Source organism: Oncorhynchus tshawytscha, linkage group LG12 (genome assembly GCF_018296145.1).
Source record: "Oncorhynchus tshawytscha isolate Ot180627B linkage group LG12, Otsh_v2.0, whole genome shotgun sequence".
Lineage (NCBI taxonomy): Eukaryota > Metazoa > Chordata > Actinopteri > Salmoniformes > Salmonidae > Oncorhynchus > Oncorhynchus tshawytscha.
In genome coordinates, this window is record NC_056440.1 from 15,140,485 (window position 1) to 15,157,455 (window position 16,971).

General features: G+C 42.0%; 1 protein-coding gene across 1 annotated transcript; it reads right to left on the reverse strand.

Moving 5' to 3' along the window:
• Positions 1 to 1,448: 1,448 nt before the first annotated feature.
• Positions 1,449 to 6,034, reverse strand: znf367 (zinc finger protein 367). The gene is made up of 5 exons (XM_024438228.2): positions 5,392 to 6,034; positions 4,380 to 4,542; positions 4,058 to 4,177; positions 3,675 to 3,813; positions 1,449 to 3,540 (listed from the first exon to the last, which is right to left on the reverse strand). The coding sequence occupies exons 1-5, from the start codon at positions 5,668 to 5,670 to the stop codon at positions 3,288 to 3,290; spliced, it is 954 nt and encodes a 317-aa protein (XP_024293996.1). The 5' UTR covers positions 5,671 to 6,034; the 3' UTR covers positions 1,449 to 3,287.
• Between the last annotated feature and the right edge of the window lie 10,937 nt (positions 6,035 to 16,971).

Consider the following 16,971-nt stretch of genomic DNA (forward strand, 5'->3'; position numbering starts at 1 on the left):
GCGTTACAGGGAAGACATCCTCCTCCCTCGTGGTACCCTTCCTTCAGGCTCATCCTGACATGACCCTCCAGCATGACAATGCCACCAGCCATACTGCTCGTTCTGTGCATTTCCTGCAAGAAGGGAATATCAGTGTTCTGCCATGGCCAGCGAAAAGCCCGGATCTCAATCCCATTGAGCATGTCTGAGACCTGTTGGATCGGAGGGTGAGGGCTAGGGCCATTCCCCACCAGAAATATCCTGGTACTTGCAGGTGCCTTGGTGGAAGAGTGGGGTAACATCTCACAGCAAGAACTGGCAAATATGGTGCAGTCCATGAGGAGGAGATGCAGCTGGTGGCCACACCAGATACTGATTGATACTTTTGATTTTGACCCCCCCCCCCCCTTTGTTCGGGGACACATTATTCCATTTCTGTTAGTCACATGTCTGTGGATCTTGTTCCGTTTGACTCATTTGTTGAATCTTGTTATGTTCATAGAAATATATGCACATGTTAAGTTTGCTGAAAATAAATGCAGTTGACAGTGAGAGGACGTTTTTTGTTGTTGCTGAGTTTAGTTTTGATTTATATTCGATTGAGTTGTCAAGAAACGTAATATCAACAAACATTTGAACCATGTCGTTTAGGTTAAAAGCTGGGTGAAATAGACAAATATTCCCTAAAGTAATTTACATTAATGACTTTTTCCAAATCTAATCAGTTTTGCACGTTGATTCAATGTCATAACATCGTTTTTTTTATGCCTTGGAAACAACGTTGATTCAACCAGTATGTGCCCAGTGGGATACAACACTTAATCACATATGGCCAACAAAGCATCTGGGTGTTGCAGGAAGCACAAACCTAATGAAAACAACAAAAACATATATATAAAAACAATTGGCAATTTACACAATGTTAAGAGATGTAGTGTTGCTAACAAATAATAAAACATTGCCAACGCCAAGCATTCATTACTCCCTCCTTTATGTAGAAACATGTCCCATTTCTCTAGACTGGTCTAACATGTCCCATTTCTCTAGACTGGTCTAATAGCTAGAAATATGTCCCATTTCTCTAGACTGGTCTAATAGGTAGAAACATGTCCCATTTCTCTAGACTGGTCTAACATGTCCCATTTCTCTAGACTGGTCTAATAGGTGGAAACATGTCCCATTTCTCTAGACTGGTCTAATAGGTGGAAACATGTCCCATTTCTCTAGACTGGTCTAATAGGTGGAAACATGTCCCATTTCTCTAGACTGGTCTAATAGGTGGAAACATGTCCCATTTCTCTAGACTGGTCTAACATGTCCCATTTCTCTAGACTGGTCTAATAGGTGGAAACATGTCCCATTTCCTATGTCCCATCTTGTCCCATCTAGACTGGTCTAATAGGTGGAACATGTCCCATTTCTCTAGACTGGTCTAATAGGTGGAAACATGTCCCATTTCTCTAGGTGGAAACATGTCCCATTTCTCTAGACTGGTCTAATAGGTGGAAACATGTCCCATTTCTCTAGACTGGTCTAATAGGTGGAAACATGTCCCATTTCTCTAGACTGGTCTAATAGGTGGAGACATGTCCCATTTCTCTAGACTGGTCTAATAGGTGGAAACATGTCCCATTTCTCTAGACTGGTCTAATAGGTGGAAACATGTTCCATTTCTCTAGACTGGTCTAATAGGTGGAAACGTCCCATTTCTCTAGACTGGTCTAATAGGTGGAAACATGTTCCATTTCTCTAGACTGGTCTAATAGGTGGAAACATGTTACATTGCAAGCTTAATCCATAAATGCAAAACTTAGTAGCAGATACTGTAGATACACGTGCTGCTGCAAAGGGGAGTACAATTCTAACGGCTAGAAGTTGACATCGATAGATACTAAATCATTTTAGGGAGGCGATGATCAATATATTCTTCAATGGAACTATATGTCAGTACTCGGAGACAGCTTGTGATAGCAGATCGTTAACAAAAAGGACAAAAAAACATGATGAAATAAATACCTACGAAATGTTGATTATAGAGAAGACTTGTACATACACCACCAATGGGGCTACAAGTCCGTATCTCCAATCAGCCAGCATCTTTTAATATAAAAGGTGGCGACACTAATGACTTTAAATACTCCTCTTCCGTATGTCTGGCCATGTAATTTGGTTAGAGTGGAGAAGGCCAACACCAGGCCTGCACAGCCATAGCTGCATTTGTTCCAGCCCAGCTCTAACACACCTGACCCAACTAACTGTGGTCTAAATCCCCGTAATCATCTAGATCAGGTTTGTTAAGGGCTGATATGGAGCTGCGGCTGCTCACTCTGCGGCTCTCCAGGACAAGAGTTGTCCCTCCAGGGTTATAGCTACAGTTCTGGGTGTGATACATTTAATAGGTGAAGGGGTTGGAGCTTGAATTTTTGTGAAAGCTTGTGGCTAGCCACTACTGTAGATTAGGCTTGCAATGGGTTGCATCTCAATAGTCTCTACAGTGACTTCCTCCCCTCATCTACTCTCCTTCACCTGCACTGATCTGAAAGAACTAGACAGGTGGAAGCGAAATCCCCTGATAGGCTTCCACCACATTGCTTTTTCACCTATCGTGTCACAGTCCAGATCAGAGAATCAGGAGAGGAATCCACTTTCCAGTATTTAGATACACCTAAACTGTCCTATGACTGACCGCACCCTGTATCACTCCATCCATCTGAGCTAAATCTACATAGACTTCCATTATATAAACATACTCACACAATATACTTTATCGTCAAAAGTAAAAGACATAACAAATAACTCGTTACCACCAAAGTGCAAACAAAACAAACTAAACATTAAAAGGTCATCTCCTCCAGTCTTTAGAAGGCAGAGGAAAGTGAAACGTTCTTCATATATTGACATCTACAACACAGGAGGCTGGTGAGGGGAGGCTCATAATAATGGCTGGAATGTAGAGAATGGAATGTTCCATTTATTGCATTCCAGCCATTATTATGAGCCCGTCCTCCCCAACTAAGGTGCCACCAGCCACCTGTGATCTACAATCTTAGCAGCCTAATAAGGATACAATTGGAAGCTGGATAAGGTGCTTTTAGCTTGTGTCTGCCCCACACTGCACATGGAGAAGAACCCCAGATACTGATCTAAGTTCCGCTTAGAATTTCCCCCCATTAATGGTTAAGTATTTGGGGAGGGTAAGCTTATCCTAGATGTTTCCCTACAGACAACTTCTACCCAGAACACATTGTGCAGGGAGGCAGAAGGGGAGTGACTGGGGAGGGTTTCAACACTGGGATATGGGTAGGGTTTCAGGCAGACAGGTTGTTAGCCAGCTCAATGAGCGCCAGGGCACCATGGAGACGCTCCCGTTGCTCTTGGAGACTCCGTTTGGCAGCCCCACCCCCGTTGCACTTCTCTTCCTCCATTGGCTCCTCCTCTTCCTCCTCATCTGATTGGAGAAACTCCCGGGGGTCCTGCTGCTCCTGGTCCTCCACCCCGCCCTTGCCCTGGGGTTTCCCCTTGGTGGGCACAGGGGCACGCTGCTCACGGGTCTGCCAGTACCTGCCACAACACAGAGAGTCAAAGGGGGATATGGTGAGAATTGGGGTTGCAGAGTAAGGTGAGATCCCTCAATTGCTTCACTTGTTTTACTATCCATCTGATCTGCCTGTCCACCTCCCTCCAGAGCCACTCACTTTGCCAGCCACTCTGCCACAGCCTTGTTGTCTACAGACTGGGCCTTGTTTGGTCCCTCCTTGGGGTCTTCTCTCTTCAAACGGGCATATGGGTGCTTCGGGCAGTGCCGGTTAGCGTGGGTAAAGCGACTCCCGCAGGCTTGGGAGAGAACAATGATATCAGAGTTAGTGTCATTCTTTTCTATATGGTGGATTCTGCACCCCTCCTATGAGAAAGGTCTAAAGGTACCACCTATATTTGGTAGGCGGTCATTGTAAAGCAGGCCGTTATTGTAAATAACAATTTGTTCTTAACTGACTTGCCTAGTTAAATAAAGGTTCAATAAATAAATAAAGGGCCTTAAGGTATAATCTCAAAAGTGAAGGTCTAGTTGTGTGCTCACCTTTCTCAGAGCAGACAAAGGGCTTCTCTCCGGTGTGAAGGCGCTGGTGAGTCTTTAGCTGGCCACTCTGGACAAAAGCCTTGCCACAGTCAGGATAGTCACACGGGTAAGGCCTCTCCCCTGGGAGAGAACACAGAGAGAGTTATTCGTTTGTAATTGTTCTATTTTTCTAGCAGATGCCTATAAAAGTGAGCAGTGTGTTGGTGTTGTAACACAGGGAACCACATAGTGTCCTGTTGGTTTGCGTGTCAGTGTTTCAGGGCCATATGTTCTCTGCTTTCACCTGTGTGTTCTCTTGTGGGCCCGTAGGTACTTTTCTCACCTGTGTGTGTTCTCTTGTGGGCCTGTAGGGATTTCTCTCTAGGAAACACACGGTTGCAGATGTTACAGCGGATGCGGCTGGAGGAACTCTCCCCCTCGTTAATCAACTCACGGACAGTGTCAGCACGCGGGCGGCCACGCCGAATAGCGTCCTCTTTACTGTCCTGAAAACCAAGTGGAAACAAAGTTACCTACAGTTATATTAAAAAATGCAGCTTTATTTACTTTCTGAATAGTGAATGTAGGTAGGCTTACAACTGCTTAGAATGCAGCATTATTCCATATCAACCTTTAAATAAATTGTATGGCCTATCATTATACAAAACTAAAGTTAATGTGGTCATTGGTTAAGTAAAACTTACTAATGCATGGTGACATGTGACTTTAATTCTTGTCCAGTCCAATTTCAAATAATTGCTACAGTATATGTTGTTCAATTAATGGTGCCGCAAGGTGCATGTGTTAATTTATTCCAAGCACATCCGGAAACATTTTTGGCGGGCGACGCTACGTCACGTATGACAGCTGCCTGGGGTTTAAAATCCATCATGTCACAGTGAGCGCGGGCGTTTTTTTAAATACACTATTCAGAGTTTCCGTTTCACTCAAAACATGTTATTTTTGTTGCAAGCACTCAAAGATACGGACTCTTAAAAAAAAACTTGGACAGCTATTCAGATTGCCACTAGATTGCATCATTCAATGATGTAGTGTAAAGTTAACTTTTAGCTGGCCAGTGACCTAGGAATCCTCTGAATGTAACATGATCACTAAGATTCTAAAGTTGAAGCAATGTAACCGATAATCTCATTATTCATTGCAAGACTATTTAACACAACAAATAATTGAGAGTTACATGCAAATAAATGCTAATGTTTCAGTTATTACGGCGTCATATCAGACACATAATTCATGCAAAGTCTAAAGAAGCCTACCGGATAGGATTTAAACTTAAACACAACACAATACTATTAGGCTAAACAACATGAAAAACAACCTCAAATTTATCCTACCTTCATCTGGTCAGGGGAGGCACCCATGTCCGCCTCGCTGGCAGTGTTGGTCCCGGTAGGGGAGGCAGCCCCGTTTACGGAGCCCGGGCTCAGGCTCACATTATGGGCGTTCTCCCCCCACTTCCACGGGTACACCATGAAGTCGCTGAATCCAGGGCTGGTCGCTATCAGAGATTCGTTCTTCCTGGGCTTGATCGGGGTGGTTTTGATCACAGACACTAGGACCCTCTTTGGAGAGTCGTTGCAAAAAATAACTTGAGGATGCTTGTTCTCCGCCATCGTTGAGATGAAAGACGAATGTGTCAAAAGCTGATCAAATCTCAAATTGTATCACAATGCTCAGGAATCACTTGCCATCTGAAGAAAAAGCTATTTACCCAGCTTTGCTATCAAGTAACCTAACTTTAGCAAAAAGTTGGGTTCGGCAGCTATAAGACCGAAAGTGTCCCACAAAATTCAGCTATTCAATCAGGAGTGAAAATAGGATTCATTTCCAAAGACGTAGAAAACCGTGCCACAATTCCTTATAAAAAATATGGCACAAAAATTCATGAATTTACAAAAATTGTGTTCACACTGTCAATGTGTGCTCCTATTTTTGCAAGTATTTCCCGCGTTGCAAATCGCGCCTGGGCGGTTCATAAATCCTTTTACCACATGTATGGGAAATAACCTATTATAAGAGCCAAAGCATGAGGTAAACCCGAACGAGCGCAACACAGTAACCAATGGTCATCATCGGAACATTCAAAGTACGCTGATTGGTTGGTACTTTTTATCCAATGAGTTTTAAACGTTGTTGAGCGCGCCTTTCCGGACTGACAGCAGATTGAACCAATGTAGATAACGCAAATGAATCTGCTACGTATATTGGACGAAACAACCAATGTACTAAAGGGCGGTTCATTTGACAGTAGACTGGGATTGGACCACAGTCGATCAAAAGCCTCTCCCGCGCATACAGCAGCCTATGTTAATATATTACGTTTTTGGGACGATTTAAAGGGAAATGGTGAGTCAATGGCGCCAAAGTTACGTAATCAAACCGCCAGAGAGAGAAACGATACTGAAACAAAGGTTGCAGTTAGTCATTTAACCTATGCACTACAGTACAGTTGTTATTACTATATTAATACACTGGGCCTATATAATTAAAGTTATATTTTGTTTATCAGAGGAGTATACAGTTTGTCCTATGTAAGAAGACTGACATTGTAACATTTTAAAAAATATACAGAAAACCACTGAATACCTTTACCCTGGGTGCATATTGCACATTGCCTTGTCCTTATCTGTGGACATGTTTTGTGTAAGGGAGGAGTAAATAATTATAGTTCAATAGGTAATGGACTCACCTGTGTGTGTGTGTGTGTGTGTGTGTGTTTGTGTTTAACCATCCTTGTTGATACCACTTGTTGATACCAGAAGTCCTCACAAGGATAGTAAAACAAGGAACATTCGGACAAGTGGGGTCGCCATGAGGAACCTATTTTAGGTTTAGGGGTAGGGTTAGAATTAAGGTTAAGGTTAGGGTTAGGGAAAATAGGATTTTGATTGGAAATTCATTTTAGGTCCTGACGAGGATAGAAGAACATAACATGTGTGTGTGTGTGTGTGTGTGTGTGTGTGCGTGTGTGTGTGTGGCCTCGTTTTCCCTCTTCTGGTTGTTGTTCCTCCTCAGGCCGGATCATGTTTTCAGGCCGGGTAACCAATTGTGATATGTTTTACTTTGTCCCTGGATTAGTTTGGGTTTGTTGCTGCTAGTATGTACACTGTTGTAGTCATGAGTTAGCTAGTACCACCATAGCTGCATACAGCATTTATTTGTGCCCTAGACATGGTTTGCTCCTCAGAGGCGAATGTGACTGTTTCGCAGGGGTGAAAGTAAGTCAATGCGGTCCGGGACAGCTTGCTGGCAAAATAAATAGTGAGGTATGCTGTACTGGTAAAACGTGAGCCTATCGCAATAATTAACACAAAATGCTTAGAAAGCTATAGGCTACTACACCATTATTTAAACATTACCGCCTGTCAGCTGCATGAAAAATGAGCGAGTTGGCTTGAAACCGAGTGGTATATGCTCCAAATTGTGTTGTGGTTTGACATTTTGCCAAGGCGAAGATGAGTGGCTGAGACGAGACCGAGACATGGAGACAGCAGTGAAAGCATCAATTCAGACTACAATTGTAGGCCTGCTAACGACAATCGCAGAATAACAATACATGTTTAGGTGTTTTGTAACAGATATCTCTTTCTATTCATCAAATTGCGGGTGCACAGCTCAGTTTGGATGCTAGAATTATTTTGTGAGTGGACAAACGTGGGCCGGTAGCCTACAGGAGCGCCATTTTGAAGTGATTGTTTGACAATCAGATTAAAACATCATGACTGGTTGTGTTAATGCCACTGCAAAAGCTAATACTATCACGTTTCAGGTAAGACCCAAATGCAGACTGTGTTGAAGTAACAATGTTTATTACAGCAACAGTGGTAGGCAAATGGCAGGTCAAGGCTAGCAGGGGTCGATAAAGGCACAGGACGTCAGGCAGGGTCAGGGGCAGGCAGAGTGGTCAGGCAGGCGTGCTCAGAGTAGGCTAAGGTCAAAACCAGGAGAGCGAGAAAAAGAGCGACTGGGGAAAACCAAGAGCTGAGACAAAACGCTGGTTGACTTGACAAACAAGACGAACTGGCAACAGACAAACCGAGAACACAGATAAAAGCACCCAGGGTATAATGGGGAAGATGGGCGACACCTGGAAGAGGGTGGAGACAAGCACAAGGACAGGTGAAACAGATCAAGGCGTGACAAATACATGTTAAAAGTGATATGATAAACTTTTACTAGGCCCACAGAGATCATATGAAATTAATTAAATTCCCCTACTGGTAAGAAATCAAATCTACTTTCACCCATGCTGTTTCGTCTAAATGACACTAACTCATAGTGGCATGAGAATACGATGACATTGCTAAAGTTGGCAAATATTTAGTAGGAAACAAATACAATAAAATACAAAAACACAGTCATGGGAAGCCCAAGTAAAATATCACAAATCAATCAGAAAACATTTATATTCCTCCACAAATAAGTCCCCAGTCAATGCTTTTAATTGCCCAAACTGCCCCAGAACATCAACATGTATTTTGAATTTTGTTCCAGCAATAAGGTGCATTAAAACTAAAAGCAGATTTACCTAGCTCGGTGGAGACCCTAGGAACCTCAATAGTTAACCAATCCTGTGAACAGGTTATACAATTCAAGTGTCTATACTTCAACAGCAAAGTTAGATGAGACAGAAGTTTATGAAGTAGGGCCTTGGAAACAAAAAGGGAGTAATGTAGAGATCTACAGGTCTTTAGCAAAGTCCAGCCAACCTTTTGATACAGGATGCAGTGGTGAGTATCAAAACTGTCACCTGTAACAAAACAAAGGGCACTATGGTAGATGGCATCCAAAGGTTTAAGAGTAGTAGCAGCTGCACTTTGATAAATAATATCACCACAATCAATTGTGGCTGGTAATGTCAAAGTGTCTGCAATAGTGTGTGGTTTCATAGCGTATTGTGCCTAGCCATTCACTGTGGGAATGATTCAAGTGCAACGGTCAAATACGGCCCTTAGAGATCATGGGAAAAGGCTGCATTTGACCGTTGCACTTGAATCATTGCCACGGTGAATTGCTAGGCTCGCTACGCTATGAAACCACACTCTATTGCAAAGACTTTGATATTACCGGGCGCAATTGATATGGTGAAAACAATGTGTGGAGGCAGAGACACAGAAACTCACATCAATACCTTTGTCAGATAACACTGTTGTCGTGTCTTTGGCTATGCCGGATTAAGTGATATGACATGTTATTCTATAAAATAATTTCTCTGTAATTAATATTACCTGATTAAGCTAATCAGGTAAATAGTTAACTAGAAAGTCGGGGCACCACAAAATAATGTTTATAGAGCTGTTATCGTCCGAATAAACTCTTAAAGACCTAGTAATATTTTACATCAATAGCAGTCAATACTTAATCGTCACCTTATTTAGTCACATCTGAAAGTTGTCAATTCTTGGTTATCTTCACGAACCCTTGCTAACAAGTTGAATCAGCGATACAAAACTTGGTTGAATTATTTATTTACTAAATACCTAAATAATCACACAGAATTACATATACACAGAATGTGTCATACATTGATTACAAATTATGTCATAAAGGAAAACGTCCCTAGTGGACGGAACAGATATGACAGCTGGTTACACAAAGAAAGGGGGTTGGTTTGAGTGAAAAAGCGGGAAGACTGAGGAGCAAAAAGGTTTTGTGCCTCTATAGGGCCGATGGCAGCTATGCTATCGTAAATACAGTATATTTTGAATTCTAAATTACCGCCCATTTGAGAAAGGAAAATGCAATAATATTTACTCTGAGCTGCGCTTTGATCGGTTGGTCGTAGATGGGAGGCCGGGTTGTCCTTTGAAGAATGTCTGGTGGTAGAATGGATACTTGGTAGTACCGTCATCGTTTGGTAGATAGATACTCTGTCCGTCCTCTCCTAGCCCACGTCTACAGTTGTCTACAGTAACACAACGGCTAGGAGGTATCACTTCTTTAGTGAATAAGAGTTCAAAGTTCATACCAAGTTGCCATACTTTAAGCTCATGCTAAATTCTGGCTGGTATAGTTGAAATTCATCCTTCCGGCATGTAGGTTGTCACCATCACATATGAATTCGATGCTAATTTCATTAGGTTCTTGCGGAGGTTGACTTAGTTCTATAGGTGGTCTTTGTCTTTTCAACGTGGGGACCTCAAGTCCACACGTTCTTGGAACAGGAAGTTACATTTTCGTCAACAGGTTTATATAGTGGTGAAAGAAGGGCCTGTTTCATAGTTTACAACCCATGTCTGTTCACTTGGGCGGGGCCTCTGAGTGAGCAGAGTGGTGTTCTTTTGACAAACAGTTCTCTCATTAAGAGCAAAAAATACATTTAATCTTTTCACAAACAGTTTCATATTTAAACATTTAAATTGCACAACAATTCCATGTGAATCTGATAACTAGAATGTGTAGATTTTCCAAGATACAGTTTATGTCGTCCTATCCTCAGTAATCATGTCTCAGACATCAACTGAACTGACATCATATTCATTAAGTCCCAACGCATATTTTCAACTGGTTGGATTACCGAAATATGGTTCCGTTTCCCATCTTTTGATGTCACCAGACGCTCTCTCAATGTTAACAAAGGCTTTACTACAGTCACATCGGTAGAGTAGAGAGAGGAAAAATGGGAAAGGTATTTATGGGGGTCATAAACCTCCCCCATCAGGCCGATGTCATGACACTGTTGAACAAAGAACTCATGCTATTACTAGCAATCAAGAGGAAACTGACTGAACCAATCAAAAACTCCCCAGCTTATGCTCTCCAAATGGATGATAGCTGGGAGGGCCGAGATTACCATGCATTGACTTTTGTTTGCTAAACATGTTTGGAGATGCTATTCACGAGGACATATTGTTCCGTTACGATTCCAGAGCATGAGAAGGCACAGGGGATGTTCAGTGTTCTGCATGGCTAAAGAATTTACGAAAAACAGATTCCATGGGAGTGAATGGTGGGCTTTTGCACGGATGGGGCTCAATCTATGGTGGGACCGCAGGCAGGCCTCTGTACTTTAGTTATGAATGTGTCTCGCTCTGCCTTGTGGATGTATTGTATGATACACCGAGAGCAATTGGCGGCTAAAGAGCTGAGCACAGAGATACTGTATACTGCAGCAGGTAACTTAGTTTGTAAACAACATCAAACGACATCCACTGCTCGCACGCCTGTTCGCCAAACTGTGTGGAGATATGGGATCAGAGGAAGAAAATGTTTTATTTCACACCGTGGCTTGGTGGTTATCGTGGGGGAGTGTTGGAAAGATTGTTTGCATTCAGAGAGGAGCTGTCATTCAACATGGATGTAAAAAAAAAAACAGACTTGTTTGACTTTCTGTGTAAAATCAAATAATTGTATCCTTGCCTATGTAACATACATACTTGGGTACCTGAACAAACTGAATGCGAGCATGCAGGGAAAATACACCAATATTCTACAGATGAATGACCGAATCAGTGGATTCAGAGGAAATCATTCTTATTGGAGAGAGCCTTTCAAAAGCGAAACATGCGCCCTTCCCTTGGCTGTGTATGTTTCTAACAGAAAACAGCATCAGTAAGTGTCCCACACGAGTGAAGACTGCTCACCTCCAACGATTGGAAGAGCACTTTGGGACCTACTTCCCAATCCGTTTGACCATGATCCCGGCTCAGTTGACATGCCAGTATTTGTATTTATTATGGATCCCCATTAGTTGCTACCATGGCAGCAGCTGCTCTTCCTGCGGTCAAGCAAAATTAAGGAAGTTATACAATTTTAAAAACATTACAATACATTCACAACATATTTAACAACACATTAAGTGTGCGCCCTCAGGCCACTACTGTACTACCACATATCTACAAAACAAAATATATGTGTACGTGTGTGTATGGTGCGTATGTTATCGTGTGTGTGTATGCATGTGTCGGTGTCTCTTCACAGTCCCCGCTGTTCCATAAGGTGTATTTTTATCTGTTTTTTAAATCTAATTTTACTCCTTGCATGAGTTACTTGATATGGAATAGAGTCCCATGTAGTCATGGCTCTATGTATTACTGTGCGCCTCCCATAGTCTGTTCTGGACTTGGGGAACCGTGAAGAGACCTCTGGTGGAATGTCTTGTGGGGTATGCATGGGTGTCCGAGCAACGTGCCAGTAGTTCAAACAGACACCTCGGTGCATTCAACATGTCAATACCTCTCACAAATACAAGTAGTGATGAATTCAATTACCGATTATTGGAGGACCCCCCAAAAAAAGCCGATACCGATTAATCGGACAATTTATATATATATAGTTGTAATAATGACAATTACAACAATTCTGATTGAACAATGAACACTTATTTTAACTTAATATAATACATCAATAAAATCAATTTAGTCTCAAATAAATAATGAAACATGTTCAATTTGGTTTAAGTAATGCAAAAACAAAGTGTTGGGGAAGAAAGTAAAAGTGCAATATGTGCCATGTCAAAAAGCTAACGTTTAAGTTCCTTGTTCAGAATATGAGAACATATGAAAGCTGGTGGTTCCTTTTAACATGAGTCTTCAATAAGTTTTAGGTTGTAGTTATTATAGGACTATTTCTCTCTATACCATTTGTATTTCATATACCTTTGACTATTGGATGCTCTAATAGGTACTTTAGTATTGTCAGCCTAATCTCGGGAGTTGATAGGCTTGAAGTCAAACAGCTCAATGCTTGAAGCATTGCTAAGAGCTGCTGGCAAAGGCAGGAAAGTGCTGTTTGAATGAATGCTTACGAGCCTGCTGCTGCCTACCATCGCTCAGTCAGACTGCTCTATCAAATCATAGACTTAATTATAATACAATAACACACAAAAATACGAGCCTTAGGTCATTAACATGGTCAAATCTGTAAACTATAATTTCGAAAACAAAACGTTTATTCTTTCAGTGAAATACGGAACCGTTCCGTATTTTATCTAACGGGTGGCATCCATAAATCTAAATATTGCTGTTACATTACACAACCTTCAATGTCATGTCATAATTATGTAAAATTCTGGCAAATTAGTTTGCAACGAGCCAGGCAGCCCAAACAGTTCCATATACCCTGACTCTGCGTGCAATGAACGCAAGAGAAGTGACACAATTTCTCTAGTTAATATTGCCTACTAGCATGAATTTCTTTTAACTAAATATGCAGGTTTAAAAATATATACTTCTGTGTATTGATTTTAAGAAAGCCATTGATGTTTATAGTTAGGTACATTCGTGCAACGATTGTGTTTTTTTCCACAAATGTGCTTTTGTTAATTCATCCCCCGTTTGGCGAAGTTGGCTGTCTATGTTAAGAAGAAATGGTCTTCACACAGTTCGCAACGAGCCAGGCGGATCAAACTGCTGCATTTACCCTGACTCTGTTGCACAGAACACAAGAGAAGTGACACAATTTCCCTAGTTAAAAGAAATTCATGTTAGCAGGCAATATTAACTAAATATGCAGGTTTAAAACTATATACTTGTGTATTGTTTTAAAAAAGGCGTTGATATTTATGGTTAGGTACACATTGGTGCAACGACAGTGCTTTTTTCGTGAATGCACTTGTTAAATCACCCGTTTGGCGAGGTAGGCTGTGATTCAATGATAAATCAACAGGCACCGCATCGATTATATGCAACGCAGTATATCATAATAAGTAATATCATCAACCATGTGTAGTTAACTGGTGACTATGTAAAGATTGATTGTTTTTTATAAGATAAGTTTAATGCTAGCTAGCACCTTACCTTGGCTCCTTGCTGCACTCATATAACAGGTAGTCAGCCTGCCATGCAGTCTCCTCGTGGAGTGCAATGTAATCGGCCATAATCGGTGTACAAAATTGCAGATTACCGGTTGTTATGAAAACTTGAAATCGTCCCTAATTAATCGGCCATTAATCAGTCGACCTCTAAATTCAATCTCTCCTCCACTATGAGCCAGGAGAGATTGACATATTTATTATTAATGTTAGCTCTCTGTGTACATCCAAGGGCCAGCTGTGCTGCCCTGTTCTGAGCCAATCATTTTCCTAGGTCCTCTTTGTGGCACCTGACCACACGACTGAACAGTAGTCCAGGTGCGACAAAACTATGGCCTGTAGGACCTTCCTTGTTAATAGTGCTGTTAAGAAGTCAGAGCAGCGCTTTATTATGGACAGACTTCTCCCCATCTTAGCTGGTGTTGGATCAATATGTTTTGACCATGACAGTTTACAATTGAGGGTTACTCCAAACAGTTTAGTCACCTCAACTTGCTCAATTTCCACATTATTCAGAACAAGATTTTGTTGAGGTTTAAGGTTTAGTGAATGATTTGTCCCAAATACAATGCTTTTAGTTTTGGAAATATTTAGGACAAACTTATTCCTTGCCACCCATTCTGAAACTAACTGCAGCTCTTTGTTAAGTGTTGCAGTCATTTCAGTCGCTGTAGTAGCTGATGTGTATAGTGTTGAGTCATCCGCATACATAGACACACACACACACACACACACACACACACACACACACACACACACACACACACACACACACACACACACACACACACACACACACACACACACACACACACACACACACACACACACACACACACACACACACACACACACACACACACGCCCTCAACGTCACCAGTAAAGAGGTGACTCTGGGATGCTGACCTTCTAGGCACTGACGAGTTTCAGAAGAAAGATCTTCTTGTTTCTGGCCATTTTGAGCCTGTAATCGAACCCACAAATTCTGATGCTCCAGATACTCAACTAGTCTAAAGGACAGTTTTAATCGCTTCTTTAATCAGCACAACAGTTTTCAGCTGTGCTAACATAATTGCAAAAGGTTTTTCTAATGATCAATTAGCCTTTTAAAATGATAAACTTGGATTAGCTAACACAATGTGCCATTAGAACACAGGAGTGATGGCTGCTGATAATGGGCCTCTATATGCCTATGTAGATATTCCATTAAAAAATCTGCCATTTCCAGCTACAATAGTCATTTACAACATTAATGTCTACACTGTATGTCTGATCAATTTGATGTTATTTTAATGGACAATTTTTTGTTGCTTTTCTTTCAAAAACACAATTTCTAAGTGACCCCAAACTTTTGAACAGTAGTGTAGGTTACAGTCCGCTTGTCATTTCAGCCACAAATGGTGGGAAAATTTTATGAAAATCTAGACATGGTGTAACAGGTGCAGTTTGTAATTCCTCATTTTGCCATTGTATTGCTGGAGCTTTGATAAGAAGGCCCAGGCCTTTCAGCACATGGCTACTTAGAACGAACTAAGAAAAGAAATGTCCTCTCACTGTCAAGTGTGTTTATTTTTCAGCAAATGTAACATGTGTAAATATTTTTATGAACATACCAAGATTCAACAACTGAGACATAAATTGAACAAGTTCCAGACATGTGACAAACAGAAATGGAATAATGTGTCCCTGAACAAAGGGGGTGGGGGGTCAAAATCAAAAATCAAAAGTAACAGTCAGTAGCTGGTTTGGCCACCAGCTGCATTAAGCACTGCAGTGCACCTCCTCATGGACTGCACCAGATTTGCCAGTTCCTGAGATCCCGGCTCGTCACTGGCCATGGCAGGACACTGACATTCCGGTCTTGCAGGAAATGCACAGAACGAGCAGTAGGGCTGGTGGCATTGTCATGCTGGAAGGTCATGTCAGGATGAGCCTGCAGGAAGGGTACCACATGAGGGAGGAGGATGTCTTCCCTGTAGCACAGCATTGAGATTGTCTGCAATGACAACAAGCTCAGTCCGATGATGCTGTGACACAACGCCCCAGACCATGACGGACCCTCCACCTCGATCCCGCTCCAGAGTACAGGCCTCGGTATTCCTTTAATGATAAACGCGAATCTGACCATCATCGTTGGGGAGACAAAAACGCGACTTGTCAGTGGAGAGCACTTTTTGACAGTCCTGTTTGGTCCAGCTATAGTGGGTTTGTGCCCATGGGCGACGTTGTTGCCGGTGATGTCTGGTGAGGACCTACCTTACAACAGGCCTACAAGCTCTCAGTCCATCCTCTCTCAGCATATTGCGGACAGTCTGAGCATTGATGGAGGGATTGTGCGTTCCTGGTGTAACTCAGGCAGTTGTTGTTGCCATCCTGTACCTGTCACGCAGGTGTGATGTTCGGATGTACCGATCCTGTGCAGGTGTTGTTACACGTGGTCTGCCACTGTGAGGACAATCAGCTTTCTGTCCTGTCTCCCTGTAGCGCTGTCTTAGGCGTCTCACAGTACGGACATTGCAATTTATTGCCCTGGCCAAATCGGTAGTCCTCATGCATCCCTGCAGCATGTATAAGGCACGTTCACACAGATGAGCAGGAGCCCTGGGCATCTTTCTTTTTGTGTTTTTCAGAGTCAGTAGAAAGGCCTAGATTCAACAACTGAGACATAAATTGAACAAGTTCCACAGACATGTGACAAACAGAAATGGAATAATGTGTCCCTGAACAAAGGGGGGTCCTAACTTAGTGTCAAAGTTTTCATAACTGTGACCTTAATTGACAAACGTCTGTAACCTGTTAGTGTCTTAACGACCGTTACACAGGTGCATGTTCATTAATTCTTTATGGTTCGTTGAACATGGGAAACAGTGTTTAAACCCTTTACAGTGAAGATCTGTGAAGTTATTTGGATTTTTACGAATTATCGTTGAAAGGCAGGGTCCTGAAAAAGGGACGTTTCTTTTTTTGATGAGGTTATGTGCTAGAATCCAAGGTTCCCCAAACTCTGTCCTGGTGCCTCCCTGGGTGCACATTTATTTTTTGCCATAGCACTACACAGCTGATTCAAATAATCAAAGCTTGATGATGAGTTGGTTATTTGAATCAGCTGTGTCTTCCTTGGGTAAAAAACAAAATGTTGCATCTGGGTGCCCAGGACCGACTT

Coding starts and splice junctions, on each gene's coding strand:
- znf367 (XM_024438228.2), bottom strand. CDS start 5,670: ATGGCGGAGAACAAGCATCCTCAAGTTATTTTTTGCAACGACTCTCCA. Junction 4,543..5,391: donor CCTCCCCTGACCAGATGAAG/GTAGGATAAATT, acceptor CTTGGTTTTCAG/GACAGTAAAGAGGACGCTAT. Junction 4,178..4,379: donor CCACAAGAGAACACACACAG/GTGAGAAAAGTA, acceptor GTTCTCTCCCAG/GGGAGAGGCCTTACCCGTGT.